Consider the following 21,603-nt stretch of genomic DNA (forward strand, 5'->3'; position numbering starts at 1 on the left):
TCTTTGTTCTACCGTGTCTTACGTTGTTTCCAGAAGCTTTTCAAAACTGAAGGTCATGAAGAGGGTATTTTGTGGAAGCTGGGTACTTACGTAGTTCACAGGAATGGAGGATGCACTAGAAGGTACAAGGGTGTAGCTTTTCCATGTCTCCATGGCCTTGTCAGTTATGAAAGCAGGGAGGGAATGGCAGTACATGGGGAGGAGACTGAAATCGCCAGCGTAGCCTTCTCTTCCTCTCATAAAGTCACTAATACACTGCACTCTGGTGACAACAGCCAGTCTTATTTACCCTCCAAAGCATTACCTCCAAATGCCATTTATTAACTGAGGTATTTTCAAAGTTGCTTTGGGCATAACATTTCCCACACATGACTTGTGTGCGTACATATTGTAACCATGACAGACCTTAAGTGGAACTGCTAGCGGGAGGTTAGCTATTTGATGTGAGTCTAGCACGTGTGACTCTCCTCAGGGAAAGTACTTAAATGACTTAGTTTCCACATCTGTAAAATGGGCTTATAAACCATTCCTACCTGAGGACCTCTGGGGGATTTAAGTATATTATTCGTCTGTGAAAGAAGTTCTGAAGAGCTTAAGGCACATAGTCAACACTCAGATTGTTAGTTGATCTCACAGAAGGGTGATAGTCTCTATGATGTTTTTATTTTTAGTCAATATTGAGGATCGAGCTCAGGCTTTTGTCCATTCTAAGCCAATGCTGTACCATTGAGCTCCTCATTATTCATGGATTCTGTATTTGTGAACTCACCTATTGGCTAAAGTTGATTGTAGCGCTTACATTCTGTGGTGTGTTTATGGTCATTTGCAAACCTGTCCAATGCGGCTAAAAATCTTGCTCTGTGAAGTATGTACTTTTCTAGGTAAATTTGAACAAAGGGAAGTCTTTAAGCAAGTAGCCTTTGTGTGGTTTATTAGACCCACCTTGCATATCCTTTAAAATGACTTTACACTTAGTGTTAAAATGTTGTTGGTGTTCCAAAGTGTCAGAAGGCCTTGGTGGACCTAGTAATTAGACTACATGTTAGTCAAACTTTGTTCTAACAAAAGTTAGAGTATCCTGGGGCCAGTGTAAGTGTTCAGTGTTAGTGAATCAACAACAATCCTTAAATAAGACATTAAAAAGGAAACAGGGTACACACAGATCATGTGACAAGATGTTACCCAAGACTTACAGAAATCTGGAATCCAATCTTGTGTTTTCCTCAGGAGCTGTGTGGTTCAGCATTGAATAATTGAGGATTTTCAGAGAGTTTGCTTATGATGAGTTTGAAGAACACAGGTTAAGTTTATCTTATTTAATCCTCACAGTATCCCCTCTGCAGTAGGCCAGATGGGTAATGTGGTGTTAGTCACAGTTTAAAGGAGGATAGGCTTATGTCAGCTTGTGGTTTCGGGCTTTGGTCCATGGTCTCTTGGCTGTGTTGCTTCTAGGCCCAGGCTTGGTGAAACAGAACACAGAGAGACAGTGTACAGTGGAGCCAAGTGGCTCAACTCTGGGTGGACAGGTGACCAAAGCCTACCAAACCAGTATAAGATTGCTTCCAGAAACATTCAGCGGTGATATTCTCCCTCCAAGAATATTCAGTGTCCTGGTTAGGAGGTCATGCATGGATTAATCCTTTGATGAACTTGGTACCTCCATAATCCAATCCCTCCTCAATAGCCCTATGAATTGGAGACCACACCATCCACAGGTGACTCTTTCAGGAGGAGGGCGATTCATATCTTAACTATGACATGGGCTATGTTCATCACACAGATCATTAAAGACCTTATGAGCCTTGTGAGAAGTTAATGTGTTCTCAGCAAACAGAGGCCAACGTTTTTAATGAGAAAGTCAACTTCCTGGCAAAGGTAGCTGGGCTTGACAGTAAGAGGCACAGTAGAGCCAGTCAGGAGTGCAGTTCTGGGTGGCTGAGAGTCTCAGCTGAGACATTGTATGAGGCAGTAGAAATGATAACCAAGGAGGGGCTGTGGGTGTGGTGACTGTGTCAGGTGCAGATTAGTCTGAGCCACAATGGCATCAACTGGAGACTGATTAGAAATGCAATTGCATTGTTAACCCTAGGGATTCAGACAACAGGCCTGGGTTTAACAAGCCCCTGGTGATTCTTGGGACTATTCATCATGAGAGACATTGGTCAGCCATTAACAGGGGTTCAGAGCTCTTAGGACATGATAGTTGGTTGGAGGATAAGATACAGTTTCGATTTAAGTCAAAAGGCAGAGAGATAAAATAGCAGCAAAGGCCAAGCAGACACAAGGCAGGATTGAAGCAGCCATGAGAAGAAAGACTAGCAATAGCCAGCAGAGAGGAGAGACGGGTGAATGAGAAAGTGATTTCTTGATTGTATATCACCAATTAAGTTACTCAAAGATAAAATCCAGGCCCCAGCTATTACTGAAAAGCAAAACTAAACAATAAAGCAAAAGCAGAGAAGGCATTAGAGAAAAAATGAGAAGGTCGAGTTTGGCATTGTAGGAGCCAAGAGAGGACAGGGTTTTATGAGCGATATGAGTAGGAGTCTTGAGTAATTATCCTAGCCAAGATTAAGGCCACAGTTATTGATAAGAAGAGCAGCAGCAGCCTTGGGAGAACATTTGTGCTTGCATGGCAGGGTCTAGGGAACTCTCCATCACCAACTAGTGGTCTTCATCCATTGTATTTGATTTTCATTAGGATTTGCTGGCATTTGACTGCAGCTGGGTATTAGTATAAGGGACGTCAGTACTCAGGAGGTGGCACCTTCTATCTACAGATCATGAAGGGAGTCATACACATTGTAGTGCTTTTCTTTCTAGTACTGTCTGAGTAATTGGAGTGATGCACTCTCTTAGAGTATGAGCCAGCAGTCTGCCAGAATTGACTCAACATCTGAATGGAAGTTCCAAAAGCGTGTGACTGAGAGCAGCAGATACCCTCCTTTTGTTGATCTGATTCCTTGTTACCTTGGCTCTTTCCCACATATATTATTACTTCTACCAGGGATCCTTATCAATAATGCCTATAGGCTTTGCTTCAGTCTATTGCTCATCTGTTATGCTAAGTAACAAGAAGATGGCCAGTTAGCCAGTTTTTATTTCTTATTTGTCTTCTTCACATGTATGCCACATGTCTCATCTATGTTCCATAGACTTTACCAGATTCATTTTGGGTTAAGTACATTATAATTTTCAACAATTTAGTATTCATTTTATTATAAAGTTTGGAGGTTCTAAGGGTGATATGTCAGTGGAAGAGCACTCCCTCGTAGCTTGAAGACCCAAGTTCTTTACTGCATCCATTAAAAGGTGTGTCTAGCTGACTGTGTGCACCCATAACTCCAGTACTATGTGTAAGGTGGAGAAAGGTGATTTCTGGACTTCATGGCTACCAGGCCAGCTGAAGAAATGGTAATCTCTAGGTCCATTGAGAAACCTGTCTCAATGAACAATGCAGAGAATGATAAAGATGTCCAGTATCCAGCTCCAGATTCCATAGCACTCCCTCCCTTCCTCCCTCCCTTTCTCCCTTCTTTCCTCCCTCTTCCCTTCCCTCTCTGTCTTACCCTCCGCCTCCCTCCATCCCTCCCCATACATTCAGGTTGAACTCTGAGAAGCTCTTGTTTTCTGTAATGAGTTTCACTTTAACAAACCCTTGAAAAATTATTTATAATTTTTCATATATCATATGTCCTAGTATTTTCTTCTTTTCTTGAAATTTGCCCTAAAATTCGAAATTGTTTGTGTTTTACTTTCTTGTAAGTAATCATACTTGTTTAAAGTCTGAATTTACTTCCTATGGGATCCTGACTCGCATATATTAAGTTATTGTAGTATTGTAGATTTGGAATGCCATTGGCTTGATCCAAAACCTTAGGTTGTTTTTTCTTTTTCTTTTTTTTTGTTTTTTGTTTTTTGTTTTTGTCTATAGAATTCAAAACATGAAGGATAGAATTTATATGGTTTGTGTAGAAGTGTGTATCCACATTTATCAATACAGGGACATTAAAATCAACAGAGCTTGTAAATCTGAGTGACGTAGACAATAAATTATGGATCTCATATCACCATTTACAAAATCAGTTTAGTATTAACTTACCAGTGAGTAGTTTTTTTATTGTAGGCTCTGAAAGGACCATGCATGCTATTACAACACAATAAAGCTTTAAAGATGTGCCCATTAGCTTCTAAGCAAAAACTTGCTTGAATGTATCTTGGCTTCTTTTGTGACAATTGTAACCTTAATGTTACTATAATGGGTTCTTTTTCTGGGAATCAAATAATCTTGCACTTGGAAACATGTTTTTGGCAAACATTTTATTCTCTCAATGGCATTTTGTATTTTGCGATATTCAAGTGTTTAAACAATTTATAAGAACTGACCATCACCACCCACAGTTAAGATTATACAGGACTAGAAAATTTTTGGCCTTGTGATTGCATAGAATTTTTGAGCCAAATAGGAGAGTAACATCTACTGCTCTTGATGATTTAGGGATTTGAAAAAGTATTTGTAAATGCAGATAATCTCAAAATTGGTAATACACAAATATGCTGCTTTTTATATAGTTAAAACAGGTTTGTCTGAATCTGTCTACAAGGAGATAGCCTTTATATAGATTCTTTGTAGAATGCCACAACTATACTTTGCCATTCTTTTAAAAGAGTGATGTAATTTTTATAGCTATTGCCATGAACATTGGGTAAACTGTTGCACAATTCTGGAAATGCTGAGAACATTTTTGTAAAGGGTAGAAGTCTAAGATAACAAACTATATTTCTCCAATGTCAAGTCCTTTGAGAATTGGATAGACATCTTCTAGTTGTAGCCTGAGAGATGGAAGATTAAGTTCCAGGCACTGGACACAGGGAACAGGCTCCTAACTTGAGGACTTTTTGTGGATCATGGAGTGCCTGGCCATCCCTTAGAGATTAAATGGTGGCGTTGTCAGTGGGTAGGCTCTGCAGATCTCTTCATGTTCTCAAACATGGGCTTGAGCATAGCATGTTTGCTTACATGGCCAGAGGACAGCTAGGCCTTTTAGTTGATAATGACCTATATTTACCATGTAAATTCCTTAAAAAAAAAAAAAAAAGGTAACCCATGGAGAAATCAACATTACTGTTGACAGGCAGGACAACCTTCCTGAAGAATCCAACTGAAACTGTTGCCATGGGAACTGTGAATTAGTCCTCTCCAAGAGCTAGCCAGTCCTTGATAGATAACCCTGGATAAGGGAGGACAGATAAGATTCTTTGATGACTCTTAGATGAGTTGAGAACTGAAAATCTTAGATTTTGGCTTGAGAAAAGCTTAATTACTCTGCTTCCAAGATGGGAAAAAAAAAAAAGATTGTAACTTCCAAAATTTCATGGAATGAGTTAAACATGGTCAAAAAGGGAATGCAAATTCTGGAAAATTGTATTTTCTTTTTCCTCTGAAGTGAAAATAATATAAAAAGTCGGAAAATTTCTCTCATCTAATCTTTTCATCGTTTTTCTTTGTCTTTAAACTTCCCTGTAAGAAAAGTTCTGTAAAAGAACTTTATCTCTTGTCTTTCTAGTATGATTATTAATATCTTCAAGAATTCCTTAACTCTGCTCCTTCCAGGTGCCACATAACTAGTTATGGTGCTTATTATAGATTTATTACTGGAACTTGGCTGTATCACTATTTCCTCTACCATTTCTTAACCCTACTTCTTACTGTGCCATACACTTGAAAAAAATCTTTGAACCTTAAAGAATATGTATACTTCTATATTATCAGTTCCTTATTTTTCCAACTTTTTAATTATTTAAGTGTGTTACTTATCTCTATTTTTAAAATATGAATGAAATACATAAAAATACATGTTTCCACTGAATATATATAGATAGGCCTAGTGTTACAACCATATAATCTCAGCTACTCAAAGGCTGATGCAGGGAGATTACAAGCTCAAAGGCTGTCTGGACTGCAGAGAAAAGTCAAAGTCAGCCTGGAAAACGTAGTGGAAACGGCCTCAAAATGAAAGACAAATCAGTATAGCAAGTGCTAATGGTCCAGCGTGCATGAGGCCCTTGCTTCTGTATCTAGTGCCATAAAACAAAGTAAATGAGTGAACTTAATACTTAAAGTGTTCAGCTCAGTCCTAAGTTCTTCCCCTTCCTCACAAAGCACCACTCACTATCCCCCGTTCTCTAAACTGTACTTGTAATGCAACATTTAGCAGGTTTAGTTTATCATTGATTTTATGCTGTTTTAAGCCACACAATGCAAATGCAATGTGAGGGGAAATTGCTAATCTCTCAGCTGGAGTGTTTCTCAACATCAGAAAAAGGGAAGATGGATCATTTGAATCCTGTATCATAGGATCATGCATTTACCCAAATGTTTTTACTAAACACAATTTTAATTATAACATTCTAGCTTTCCCTACGATAAAACTTGTTTTTCTTCTCTCCTTCCATTCATTACATGGTTCATATTTACGACTTTATGCATACTTGGCAAATAAACTACTACTGAGACAAAGACTTAGCCCCAAATAAGTAATTGATGTGGTCGTTTAGCTTTTAAATTTTACTCTTTTGGAAAAGAACACAATTCATTTCTCCCACACAACTTCATCTGAAAAATTGGTATCATTTCTACCAATTAGGCTTTGATACTAAACGAGTTGAACACACTGGCTTGGTGCTTGGTGAAATGTTTTAGTGGATAAGTTGGAAAGTTTGAAGGATGTTCCTCTAAGCTGAAAATTTCAGCTTTTGAATCTTAATCAACCCAGAAATTTGAAACTTTTGAGGTGACAGTCACAAATTAGAGTCCAAGTTTTATATTTGTTCCAAAGAAGCTTTAAGTATTCAAACCCCCACTGTCACTCACACTCAGCATGGCTCTTAGTGTTTTCTACTCTAAACCTCTCTGTGACATCATCCAGCAGGTTAAACCTAGCTGCAAGGGAATCTTTAAGTGTCATTTTCTTCCTATTTCTACAAACAGAAGAAGGGAGCATTTAGTTGGGCAGGCCAATAATTGCAACAGTATCTAGAGCGGACTCCACTCAAGAGATTGTTCTAAGCAGTTCAGCCCCAGTGTGTGAGAACTGGTTCCAAGATGCTGTGGCTCTGAAGGAGGCAGACAGCTTGAGGATCACAATTTATTAGATACTTAGTCACAGAACTGAGGTCCTTGGAAGCAGCAGAAACAACGAATCCCCTTGATTAGAGTCAGAAGTAAAGTTGTGTATACTGGTGAAGTCAGATGTGGCTTTATCCGAGCAAGCGTACAACTGGCTTATTTCACACTAATATTAATGCCAGGGACATTCCTAGCATTAAAGCCCAGTCATAAAGCTCCACATACCACTCCAATAGTCTTGTCTCTTATAGTGTGTTGGGAAACTCTAAGGGAAGGCTGATGAGGCTTACATAAGAATAATCAGGATATCATAACCCAACATGGCTGCCGCCATGTCAAAGTGAACCCCTCCAGAAGACTTTGCCTGCTACCAGTTACCTTGTGAAATATGACTTTTTTTTAACCTCTTACTGACTGGCTATATAATTACAAATTTTAAAATATTCCCTGTTGCTGCTACTATAATTCCTACTGTCACTAGCTTTGAGTATGTTTGAGTAATGGTCTATGAATATGTGGCCATAAATCTTTGTTAGGACTATAATAGCTGTTACAGTGTGTAGCCATTATAACAAAATCATTTTCTTCTTTCACTTTATTTTTCCAGATGACCAGTGATTTTATTCTAGTTTTACTATATTTAAATTGATGATAAAAATGGATAGCTTAATTAATAGCATTTAAGTATTGGGTTTGGGAAGTCTCTTCTGTAATTTTTTTTTTTTTACTGCATTTCACTCATCAATAAACTTACACTTTTACTTTCTCATTTGTTTATTTTGTGTGTGTGAAGGCACATGAATGTCACAGTGTGCTCGTGGAAGGAAGAAAGCAACTGACATCAGTAGGCTCCCTCCTCCTAGCATGTGGGTTCTGGGGATCAAATGCAGGTTGTTGGACTAGCTAATAAGTGCTTTTACTTGCTAAGCCATCTCACTGGGTCTTCAAGGAACCTTTTTATAACCACTAGTGGAAATGGATAAGAACTCTGATTAATATTTAGAAGCCACATTTACCAGCATACAAGGAAAATGAGGATACTACACATTTGAGTAATGTGGTGTGAAGAAAAAAAAGCTGAATGGTCAAGGACTTGTTTAGGCGAGTTTCAGTGTTAGAGTTTCTCATTTTGGTTATGTTACTTTTGTTTGATAACATTCTAACTATAGCATGGAAATTCGTACAATGGTCAAATTGGGAATAAAATAGGGTAAATAAAATAAGGATATCTTTTACCATGGACTACATAGAAAATATATTACACCACTTGTATATATTAATATTATGGCCTTTTGTGTAGATATTGTTGAAAATAATGAAGTAAGGATTTACATGTGTGCCTAAGTTTATATAAATCATATGTATGCTTAACATTTGCCCATTCAAAATGTCTATCTCTATAACTTTTGGAGAACCATCAGTGAACACTTTTTGAAATGCTTTGAGTAAAATATTAAAATTGTAGAAAATGTGATAATAAGATTATGATATACATTCATAATATATATGCCCATTGTTTTGTGTGTCAATAACCTATCACTTATTCTTATTGGAGACTCTTACCACTTCTAAAAGCTAGTGATTGCCTTTAATATTCAAAGGTAACTTCCAGAGCCTTTGGGAGAATGCCCTAATAGCATCAATAGCATAATCAATAGCAATAGCATAGTCAGGAAGGCAAAGATTTATCTTGTAGAATATTCTTCCCTGTTCAGGGGTACTATTCTAATTTTATTTCTGTTATTGTGATAAAATACTCTTACCACAATCGAGTCATTGGAACTATTCTAGTTTTATTTTTGTTATTGAGATAGAACACACTTACCAAGACCAAATCATCAGGGAGAAATAACATATGCCTTGTAATTTTGGGTTACAGTCCATTATCCAAGAGAACTCAAGGCAGAAACCTGAAGCAGCGAGTCAGGATGCACCCCCAGTTTGGAGCAGAACATCCATTCATTTCTCTCTTCTCTGCTAGCTTTCTTTACTTATCTACAGTTCAGGGCCCTATCAGGGTGGGTACTTCATCCCACATCCATGAAAGTAACCAAGGCAACCACACATAGACTTGTCCACCGGCTGACTTGATTTAGGTACTTCCTCTTTATCACTCTTTTCCCAGGTGATTCTAGGTTGTGATAAGTTGACATTTAAAACTAACCTTCAGTGTCACCCATCCTCGGTGGCATTGTATAAAGGTGAGACAGACAAAGATTTTAGGAGCCAATGGGAGTATGTCTGAACCACTTTAAAATCCAAGGGTAGAAAAGGGGGTACACCCTGAAATTACCGTAAAATCTTTCTGTGGCAGGATATTTCTGGAGGCAGTCCCAGTGTGACTTTGTGTAATTTTCCCATTCCTCTTTAGATATTTGTATTTTTCCACTGTCTTACTAATTGTGGCTGCCCTTGTCTCTTAGGAAGTTTTCGATGTGAAGTCTGAAGGACAGGCAACTGTAATTCAGCAACTGGAACAGACCATCGAGGATCTACGCACAAAAATAGCTGAGCTAGAGAAGCAATATCCAGCCCTGGACTTGGAGGGACCCAGAGGCCTCTCAGGACTTGAGAATGGATTGACAGCCTCTGCAGACGTCAGTCTAGATGCTCTTGTATTGCATGGGAAGGTTGCACAGCCTCCAAGGACTCTTGAGGCAAAATCAATACAGACTTCCCCAACAGAAGAAGGTAGAATCCTGACATTGCCACCTCCAAAGGCACCACCAGAGGGTCTTCTGGGGTCCCCTGCAGCTGCAAGTGGAGAGTCAGCCCTTCTAACCTCACCCTCTGGACCTCAGACAAAATTCTGTTCAGAGATTTCTCTGATTGTGTCTCCAAGGAGAATATCAGTACAGCTGGATGCCCAACAGATACAGAGTGCATCACAACTACCACCACCTCCTCCTCTCCTTGGGTCTGATAGTCAGGGACAGCCCTCCCAACCTTCTCTGCATACTGAGTCAGAAACCAGCCATGAACATTCTGTTTCCTCCTCCTTTGGAAACAACTGTAATGTCCCACCCGCACCACCTCTGCCTTGTACAGAGTCCTCCAGTTTCATGCCTGGCCTGGGCATGGCAATTCCCCCACCTCCCTGTCTCTCTGACATAACAGTGCCTGCTCTGCCCAGTCCTACAGCCCCAGCCCTACAATTTAGCAATCTACAGGGACCAGAAATGCTGCCAGCCCCTCCCCAACCTCCTCCTCTTCCTGGGCTAGGAGTACCCCCTCCTCCCCCTGCCCCTCCTCTCCCTGGAATGGGAATACCTCCCCCACCTCCTCTCCCTGGAATGGGAATACCTCCCCCACCTCCTCTCCCTGGAATGGGAATATCTCCCCTACCTCCTCTCCCTGGAATGGGAATACCTCCTCCCCCTCCTCTACCTGGAGTGGGCATACCCCCTCCTCCTCCTCTTCCTGGAGTGGGCATACCCCCTCCTCCTCCTCTTCCTGGAGTGGGAATACCCCCTCCTCCTCCTCTTCCTGGAGTGGGAATACCTCCTCCCCCTCCTTTACCTGGAGTGGGAATACCCCCTCCTCCTCCTCTTCCTGGAGTGGGCATACCCCCTCCTCCTCCTCTTCCTGGAGTGGGAATACCCCCACCCCCTCCACTTCCAGGAGTGGGAATACCCCCTCCCCCTCCTTTACCTGGATCAGGCATACCCCCTCCTCCTGCTCTACCTGGAGTTGCTATTCCTCCACCACCTCCTCTACCAGGTATGGGGGTTCCACCTCCCGCCCCACCTCCCCCTGGGGCAGGCATCCCCCCACCCCCACTGTTGCCTGGCTCAGGTCCTCCACACTCCTCACAAGTTGGGAGTAGCACTTTACCAGCAGCACCTCAAGGGTGTGGATTTCTTTTTCCTCCATTGCCCACTGGCTTGTTTGGATTAGGGATGAATCAGGACAGAGTGGCTAGGAAGCAGCTGATCGAGCCTTGCCGGCCAATGAAGCCTCTCTATTGGACAAGAATTCAACTCCATAGTAAAAGGTAACCCAAAAGCAAGCTTGGACCTTTGGTTTCTTTCCACCAGGGGACACTTACTGTAGAACTTCATGGGAAAGTATAATTAAATGAATTATATATACAACTATAAAACATGTAAGATTTTAACATCAGTGTTTCCTGGAGCAATTATTTAACCTTTGCAGACTTTTCTCCTACAGTATCAAAGGTAGAAAAAAAATGGCATTTTTACATCTCTGTCTGAGATTAAATTATATCTATTATACTGGTTTATTTTTTTGTTGTTTTAAGGATAGAGGGGTCTATTTTTCTTAGCATACATGCTTTTGCCTGTAGTTGCAGGTCTTGACTGCCCCATATGCTCAAACCATCTGAAGCAAGGCTTGCCTGTAAAAGCACCCAGGGCAGAGAAGCAGGCATGTTTGTGCCATAAATAGCGTACACTCTTTGCTTTTGCTAATAAATTATTATCAACCAATTGCAAGAATGTAAACAGAAAACATAGGCAAACTGACTCTATGGGATGAACTCGCATTAGGATTCTGTCTTGTTCATAAAAAGTCTTTCTTGAGAAACACACCACCTGAAACTATATGTAATTTATGTGTATTAAGTAACTTACCTTTGAGAGTGCCCTGGGACTTCTGGGGGACAAGGCCAAGTCACACCATCATGGTTGGGAATGGCCATTGTGAAGTAAGACCTTTTCACCCAGGGTGTTCAGGTTTGTCCACATGCAATCTAATCCCCGGTCTCTGAGACTGTGCTGGGAAGCTTGGTCATTAAATCCAGGGAGAAAGGTGCGAAAGGCACCTGCTTTGGATGCCACTGGCTTTTAAAATTCTATTTTATTATAATTCCTTGATGTATTTGAACGAAGGGGTACACATTTAGGAACAAGGTTCCATTGCAATTTTTGTATTGATTTTCCTCTTCACTAAACCTTTTCAGGAGAGGATATTGTTGCGATCATAAAAAGATAAAGGAACATCAAGATAGTTCTGCCGGGGTGTGGTGAGGTGTGGCGGAAGGAGATGTCTCTGTGCGCTGATGCCAAGACATCCCTTCCCCCTGAGGGATCAGCTACACGACCGTGTAGCATAGAATAGAGTTTATTTAGGGCATGAAGAGGGGAGTTAAGAGAGTAGTAGAGGCAGAGAAAGGCAGAGAGGAGAGAGGAGAGAAGTAGAGGCCGGCCATGACCACGTGGAGAGAGGGGGGAAGGGAATGGGGAGAGGAGGGGGAGCAAGAGGGCAAGAGACAAGAGTAAGAGTTAAGAGAGACAAAGAGAGTGAGGAGGGGGCAAGCAGCCACTTTTATAGTGGGCCAGGCCTACTTGGCTGTTGCCAGGTAACTGGGGAGGACCATACCAGAGTACCAACAGATACACTCTATATCCTGACCCCCATTTCTGGTCTATTCTTCATATGAGTGTCTTGCAATTTATATACATTGATTTTTTTTAAAAAAAATAAGATTTATATGTGAGTATTCTATCTGCATGAACACCGGTAGAGGGCATTAGATACCAATAAAAATGGGTGTGAGCTACCATGTGGCTGCTGGGAATTGAACTCAGGACCACTGGAAGAGCAGACAGTGAACCATCTCTGCAGTCCCTGATGAATCATTCTGACCTCTAGTCAAGCCTGCTCTTTCCAAATCCAGGATATGGTGCTCTACTTCATTATTTACATTTTATAAAGGATATTTACGTCTTCTTAGTGGCACAGCACAAACAAGGAGCTACTGAGAAGGGAACTGACAGTGGGCAGGTGGCTGGCAATGTGCCACAAGGGGGCGTTGTCTTAGAAATATTTATCTTTGATAGAGGCTTTTATTTATTTTTATATGCATGTGTATACAGCACATAGGCACAGGTGCTCCTTGGTACTAGAAGAGGCTGTGAAATTGGCTGGAGCTAGAATACTAGGGGGCTGTGAGTGGCCTGATGTGGGTGCTAGGAACTGGGCTCAGATTATCTGGAAGAGGAAGAAGAGTGTTTAATTTCTGAGTCATTTCTTAAGCCCTTGAAATGTACATACATTCATACATATGTACATACACACATACACATGTATGTATATGTATGTTTGCATTAGTCCATCAATTAATTAATTTTTTGAGATAGGATCTTACAATGCAGATCTGGCTTGACCTAGAACTTGCTGTGTATCCTAAACTGGCCTTGAACTCCCAGTGATGGGATTAAAGGTGTTTACTACCTCACCTAGTCTTGGAAATACTTGCTTTTTTTTAAAACTCTCAATCTACTAGGCTAAGTGGGTTGGGACGTAAGAAATCAAACCTTCCTTGCTCTTCTTGCCCATGCTGACAGGGGCTTGCTTTGATATTTTCGTGGGGGTGACTTCATAAAGAGGAATATCAGGAAATTGTCACTGAACAAATGTCTTATTCACGTAGACATTTTAACCTTTTCATCAAGTTGATAACACATTTTTCTTCCTTATCTTTCTTCCTTCAGTTCCCTCTCTCCCTTCTTTCTCTGTGTCCTCTTTATTTTTGCTCATCATGATATAGGACTTTGTTTTTTATTGGTCTTTTGATTAATTTTTAGAGACTCCAGCCCTTCGCTTATTTGGGAAAAGATTGAAGAGCCATCCATAGACTGTCATGAATTTGAAGAATTATTTTCTAAAACTGCAGTAAAGGAGAGAAAGAAACCTATTTCTGACACAATTTCAAAGACAAAGGCCAAACAAGTGAGTATTTCTGTGTTTTCTTCCTGTAGGGACCTTCCAAGACAGTCTGAACTTTGGTTACAACAGAAGCCTTGATATGGTTTACGATTGGTGTCTCCTTGGACCTTCAGCAGATAGCAAGGAAGAGCTGGAAGTTAGAATATGTTGTTAAGTAAGACTGACTCAGGAAGAACAGGTATAACTGTCCAGAGAGACCACCCTGACTAGTGTTCATTGCTACATATTTCCCAGACCCTCCACCATTGCTTATTTGTTGTTGTTCTTTTTCTTGATTTAAGTTCATCTAAGGGTTAATATCCATGGAAAGAGGCAAACAAGGAATAGGCTTTTGCCATTATAGCTTAAATAGGTGCTGTTAAAACCTAGCTACATCTTTATACTGTACTTGAAATGTGGAAGAAAGTCTTGACCCCTTCCAAAATTTTTATTATTTCATGGTAGATCCTTTGATCTAACCTGTGGCATGAATCAGATAAGGAAAGAAAACAGAATGTCTTAAACACACACACAAACACACACACACACACACACACACACACACACACACATTTCTGAACATTTTTGAATTGGTAGACCCATTGGACTTGGCCATGAAATGACACTCTAAATTGAGTCTCTAGGATGCCATTCACAAGATATGGCAAGTCTCCACAGTAGTGAGCCGGAGATATTAGAAATTGCTGATAGTACCCAACCTTCACCATGGAATAGAGGAATACCTATCTTTGTGTGAGGTGGGATGCAAGACACTATGGAGGAGGTCAGTCTTAGTGGGAAGAAATGAGGCTATGTCCCAGCATTCTTCTCTCCCAGTCCCAAAATCAGTGACAGGCAATGGGTCAGTTCCTAGACCTTCTGCATCTGACTGGGATAATGCAACAAGGGACATGGAACTGCATTGCTTCTGTTAATATTTCAGAGAAGACAACACCTCCACGTTGGACATTGACAAATTCATCCAGGGATGGATGGGTTAGAACGGGATAGATTAACTCCCAGAATCCATAGCAGACTGGGTGGACAGGCTAGGACTAGGCATTTTGTAAGGATAGAAACCTAGACAATATGTTGATCTTTGCCCCAGTTTCTGCATTTCTATATTGCATTCTATAAGCTTCTGGTAGCTGCTGATCAATACTAGTAAACATGACATTACCTTCATCTTTACCAACTATGAAAACTATGTATTAAATTAACTGATCAGATGAATGAGGGAGAAAGGCTTATAATTATCCCTGACTATTCTTGAAATTTATTACAATAATCAGGCCAAGGTGATACTAAGGTAATGGAAGGATCCACATCTTGTCTAAAAGAGATACCTATTGTTAACGACTCTCCACATGATACAGATGTATAGTGCATTCTGAGGCTGGGTCATCTTACCTCTCATCATGGACCATGCATAGATAGAAAGTGGTTCATGCAAACTTGAAGCAGAAAGTACAGAATCTGGAGAGAGCTGCACACCCAAACAATCACTTGACTATAGCGTGGGAAGTCTCTTCTGCAGCGACTGAATACCCAGCTAAACAAGCCATTCCCTCTGCATCCCCCAATACCAGAAGCTTCATTAAATGAATTCAGATGTGAATTCATGAATGAGAAAGATAGCTCGTATGTTGGCTGGTATTGTAAGACTTCGATATTTGATACAGTATTCAGTTTTTGGCTTACTGGAGTAAAACTTATATAATATCAAATCCTCAAATTAAAGTTGTTGGCATGAGATGGCCTCTCTCCATATAAGCACTTCATCTGTGTTGAATACCATCACAGCAGAATGACCTCATTGTGTCACCAAGAGGTTTTGTAAACTCCCCCCACCCCTACCTCCCATCCTCCCATCCCCCACCCCCCATTGTGACTCCTGTTAAGCTTTGCAGTGCTAACTTGGCCTGGTATTGGAACTGAATTCAAGTTTGTTCTTTAGGGAGATAAAAATTCTTTCTGTTTTGACCTAGAAAATATGGTGTAAAGGGGTATATTATAGGGAGAAAAAGAAAACCTAATTTTATTTCATTTGACTGAATTTGGAAGAAAAATGTCTTTATTTTATTTCCTTGAGAAATTCTGAATTTTGTTTAGGAAAGCGTGTTCTCAGGATGTGTTCATGGACATTCTTGTTTATGGAAAATATATACTAGTGATAGGTGCACACATTTTGCCGTCTCATGATTCATTCCCAGTAAAATGAATAGCTTTTTAACGCCAATGCTTTTATGGAGGTATTTCAAGAAATTCTTAGTATATACAATGGAAAAATGGAAGTTCTGCTTTGCTTTAAATATTTAAAAATCACAAAAAGATTTTCCTGTGATCTGTCTTCTTGCAAGGAAGGTTATGGTGAAAAGCATTAGTATTTAGCAGAGTCCCTGGGATATTTCCACTGTCTTAGTGGAGACATTTCCAGCGTGATATTAGAAGGTTCCTCTGCTTGGTACACTGCCCTCTGACGTGCTGAGAAAGAAGGTAATGCTCTGGATAGAACAGTGTTTCTTCTGTTGTGCGTCTCTGTTCTCTTTGCTCAAAAAACAAAACAAAACCCTGAAGAGACAACAATTTGTATTTCACTCATGAGACACATATTCATCTTTATTCTCACTAGGCTCTTTTTTTAATCTTTATTTTGAAGTCATATGCGTCAGGAAGTTAGCTGCAAAGGTGAGAGCACTTGATCAGATGACAGTCTGACAGCATTGCTGATAAATAAATGAGTGTGGCATGACATCAAAACTGGATATTAATCTAACCCAAAAGAATAACAACCTTATCTCTTAAGAAACAGAAGCCGAAATAGAAACAGCAACTCATACGGTGCTTGTGTCTGAGCTTCGCAGACTCTGGTCCAGTTTTCAAGAAGATTTTAGAGCCAGGAAATGTTTAGCCTCCCCTCTTCTCTTCTGTGTTGGTGATTGATGTGAATATAAGCAATGAGTCTGTCTTATTGTCTTTTATCATTAAATAAAAATTAAACTCAGAGTTTGGGAATGGTAAAATGAGAGAATTTTATTCAGAAAGCTTTTGGTAATTAAAATAAAATGCATCAAAACAGAAGCATCTAGTCAACTGTATGTCCAGTGACATGGGGAGGAAATGTATATTTTTTGGGAAACATGGTAAATAGCTGCTATTCATCAGTGGCCAGGCAAACCATAAGTTACATTGGGCCAGCAATTTGCCATGCATCCTTACTGCTCTCAGAACTCCTCTTATCTCCTGTAACAACTGTACCCCATATACACACTTATGTGATGGACAGACATTGGCTCGTGGTACACAGAGGTGCTGCATGAGAAAGATATCCATGATATTCCCAGTTTACTAAGGGCACAATACAGTTCAATCTCCAGCCATTTTCCTCCAGAGTATTTGTTCTTCATAATTAAATGAAAAGTATGGTTGTGGAATATCTTCTTTGAATATACATGGAGTCTCAAATGATGAATTTAAAAAATGACTTTGTATTTATTCTGTATGTTAAATATTTAATGAACTGTGGGGGGGGAACCCCTTTTCACATTCTAACAGATGTTGAGAAGGTCATAGACTATGGTGCCATGCAATGTGACATTTTGTTAGTTAAATAAAAATGTATCTGATTAATTGCTGCCGTGGACACATAAGCTTCTGTAAGCAGTACAAAGAAAGAGGATTTGTGGCATTTAAATAGTGAATCGAGGCAGATAGCCACTGTGGTTATGATTAGGTGATGGGTTTTCATTGACCCTACAACACATAACAGCCTCTCTCCAGTATGCCTTCAGCGGGTAGTGTCTAATCCTAGGCAGAGCATAATGGGACATGCTGCCCACAGGATAAATGTGCGCGCATAACGCAACCTGTGTATTCAGAGGATCTATGTGATGTTTTCTACTAATTGACTGATAGGTGAATAACTACTTATTGTGATAGACCTTACCATAGATTTCTTCTCTTTGTCAGATTGCAATGTTCTTTCCAGAGTGAGGGAGAGAAACTATTTAGAAAGGTTAAATATATCCTTTATAGGATATATTTCAGCCTTTGGAGATGCAGTTGGAATAAAAAAAAAAAACAACAGAAAAATTGGGTTATGATAAGGAGAGGCAGTGAATAGGTTTGTTAAAATTCACATTTAGTACAGTTGTGCTAAGGGGTTAAATAGTTGCTATTCTTGTCTGTCTTACCATTTTGCATCATCACCTAAACTGACATTGTCATATAAGAAACATTCATAGTAACAGTGGGCACTGCCCCATGTGGGAACGCCTAACCCAGAACTTCTGAATGCGGCTGCCCCAAATGGCAATTGCCTTGAAAATACTACTTCCTGCTTTGCTAAGGAATTGGGCACATGTGCACGCTCCATTTCTGAGCTGTCTAACGCTAATATAACTAGGAAAAATATAAAAGGGCATCGAGCTCACCTTTGCATCGGTTTCAGTTTGATTGACTTACTGTAAGCGGCCATTTTTAGATTCAAATCCTGTTTCATTGTAATTGGTAATTGGTAGGTTACCTCAAGGGTGGTAGGTCAGTGATCACCTGAGTATTAGCAAGTTGGTGTTTTAGTTACGTGTAGTTACATTTGGCTTATCGACTGAAAACTAGAAGAGTTTTGGAACACCAAATATCTTTTAATATGGCTATTTAGATTTGGGGACTCATAATAAACACTTGTTACTTTGTGACTTTTAAGATTTCTTTTTCGTTATGTGTATGTGTGTATATGTGTGTGTAGTGTATGCTTTGAGTGTGTGAAAGTTCCACAGAGGCAAGAAGAGGGTACCAGATTCCTCGGAGCAATAGGGAGTGACCCAAATAGGGTGCTGAGAACTGATCTCACGTCCTTTGCAAAAGCAGCAGGCAGTCTTAGCTGCTGAGCCATTGCTCCAGTCTGTGGGACTTTATAACGTTTAACATGTGTTTTTAATATAATACATTCCAGCTGCAGGCCTTAGAATGTATTTACATAGGAAACCACATCAAAATCCAAAGCTATAATTAGACAAACATAGGTTTTGTGGAATCTGGATTTGTTTTAGATGTTGAAAGATTTATTATTTTTTGAATATGCTGTTCCTATAGCTATGTGTACAGCATACCCAATCAATTCAACGAATTAAACAATAATAACCTCTAGCTTTTGTTTTCTTTAGGCCAAAAAAATGTTTATATACTTCTAAGTAAATGACTAAAATGAAAAATCAGCAGTGTAATAAAAAAGAAAGCAGAATTAGCTAATGATCCTTAGCCTTGCTACACTTTGCCATTGGTTACATTACGTTTGATAAAGCGCACCTTACTTCTATAACCTTTGATCATGCTCAGGGATAATTCATTGGTTTATAACCACAATGCTGTGTATGGTATTATTGCTGTGGCTGACTAGGTATATAACAAAAGCACATTGAGTTTTAATGACTAATATATTCTGTTTATTCTTAAGGAGCAGCCATAAGGATTAAAAAGAGAGTGGACAATAAAGCATCCATGCTAGGTTTTGTGGCAGGTGATGAGAAATTTCTTTTCTTTTCTTTTTTTCTCCACAAGTTTAGAGGAGAGTAACTGTTGCAGAGAGCCCTGGAAAGTAGGTTAGGATCTGTCCTGAGTCTCACTGGTAAACCTTGATGTGAACAGTGACAGTGACAGTACAATTTCTCACAATTGCATCTTTTTTTAATTTTGACCTGAAGAAAGCAGAGTCTCTTCATTTTATAAGGAAGTATAGCAGTGGGACATATCTATATCTATATCTATATCTATATCTATATCTATATCTATATCTATATCTATATCTATCTCTATATCTCTATCTCTATATCTATCTCTATATCTATCTCTATATCTATCTATATCTATGTGTGTCTACATATATATGTATATACGTGTGTATGTGTGTGTATATATGCATGTATATATGTGTGTGTGTGTGTGATATGTATATGTATAATCAGAGAGGTGACTCACTTCTGTGATCCTAACACTTGGAGATAGATGCAGAGAGAGCTGGAATTTACGTTATCTTTAGCTACCTAGCAAGTTTGAGGCCAGCCTGAGCCACAGGAGACACTGTTTCAAAGCATACATGTAACAATTATAACCATCAAAATGCTAGAGACTGTGCAGAGGTTTCTACAGACTGTTACTAAGTCATTGAAGTTCCTAAACTAGAGTCCTTCATCAGGTTATATGGTATACACTGAAGCTGCTAAGCACTGTGGGTGGTCAGAAGGTGAGCAGAGTGTGTATCTAACAGGGATAAAGGCTGCATGGATGAGATGCAACCTGAAGTGGGCCTTGAAGAATTTATTTAGTTTAGATAGGCAGAGAGGATTAAGGGATGACTTTCAAGAATAAAACAGTGAGTGAAGACTTCCTTGAAGCTCATTTAAACCACAGTAAATCAGTCAACACCAAAGCAGGCCCCTCCTGTGTGCTGCTGTTGGAAACTTTCAGGAGGGTGAACATAGTTCGTTCTTACCTGCTTCCCATGGCCCCTCAGGATTCCTGCCCATCCCTCTCAATGTGTAGGATTGCCTTCTGAGACATGAGGATGGGAATTAAACTTCAAGAAATTTTACCTGGAGTCCATGTTGGGGCCAGGTTAATAATGTCAGACTCTACCTTTCGCTATCATGGGCAGCAACATGACTTTGAATACTTGCATACAAGTGAGGATTATATTTTTTGACTCATTTACTTACAATATCGATAGTTTCCACCTTTTGTCTGTCTGAAGAGATGCTGGTAACAGTAGCCAGATTTTACAAATTCTAGTTCATTTTGGTATAAGATAAAAATAAGGATAGAGTACTTAAAGCTACAGCTTTGAAGCTTTTATTCATGTCTTTGAGTTCTCTGTAAGGATACCGTAAGGATAAGGACACCTTGTCTTCAAGTCTTCACATCCTGTCTTCTACTTGGTCTACTAAACTGGTGAGGTTGACCACATTTTTTTTTTTTGCTGTTTGAGCTTTTTAATTTTCAAAATTTTATTTGACTTTTAAAAATACAGCACTCCTGTTTATTGAATTTATCTTTCAAATTCCATTTTGCCCTATTTATTATTAAGCAATTTGTATTTTCTTTGAATTAATCCACTTTATTCATGTCCTTTTTTATTTCATTGAACATCATGACAATCCTTTTGAATTCTTTGCCTGAAATTTCATGTATATCATCCTTTCTGAAATCTGTTACTGTGTGGTTGTTTATTTTTGGAGAACTCATGCTGTCCTGACATCATATTTCTTGTGTTGTCTTTGTTGAAACTTGCTCATCTTGGACAAGGCCATTGGTTGGTGTTTTTCAGAACCCTATATTATTTAATTTAAATATTTATAGTCTACAAGTAGAACTAGATTTTGGTAAAGTTGAAGTGAGGTTTCTCCCCAGTGGATTATGGATGTCACTCAGTAGCTTGATACTCAGCCCAAGAGCTTAGACATGCTGTCCAGAAACGAGACTTGTTGTGTTTTATTAAAAAAGCCAAAGATATGCTTTGTACAGCATGGTATGGTAAGGTAGAAGGGGTGCCTCTGTGGCCTCATCCTGAGGCATTCCTTCCCCCTGAGGTACCAGCCACGAGACAGGTATAGTGTAGAATAGAGTTTAGAGTCTATTTGGGTATGGGAAGGGGAGTTGATGATGGAGGAGAGAGAGAGAGAGAGAGAGAGAGAGAGAGAGAGAGAGAGAGAGAGAGAGACAGAGACAGAGAGACAGAGACAGAGACAGAGACAGAGAAAGAGACAGAGAGAGAGAGAGAGAGACAGAGAGAGACAGAGAGAGAGACAGAG

General features: G+C 39.7%; 1 protein-coding gene across 2 annotated transcripts in view; it reads left to right on the forward strand.

The window, feature by feature from the left end:
* The window catches only part of Fmn2 (formin 2), a 320,978-nt gene that overhangs the window by 97,078 nt on the left and 202,297 nt on the right, over window positions 1-21,603 (forward strand). For both annotated transcript variants that reach the window (XM_030255545.1, NM_019445.2), the window contains 2 exons: window positions 9,553-11,123; window positions 13,678-13,822. In XM_030255545.1, coding sequence (XP_030111405.1) covers window positions 9,553-11,123; window positions 13,678-13,822 — 1,716 coding nt within the window. The remainder of the gene's footprint in view (window positions 1-9,552; window positions 11,124-13,677; window positions 13,823-21,603) is intronic.

This window comes from Mus musculus, chromosome 1 (assembly GCF_000001635.26).
Source record: "Mus musculus strain C57BL/6J chromosome 1, GRCm38.p6 C57BL/6J".
NCBI classification, from domain to species: Eukaryota; Metazoa; Chordata; class Mammalia; order Rodentia; family Muridae; genus Mus; species Mus musculus.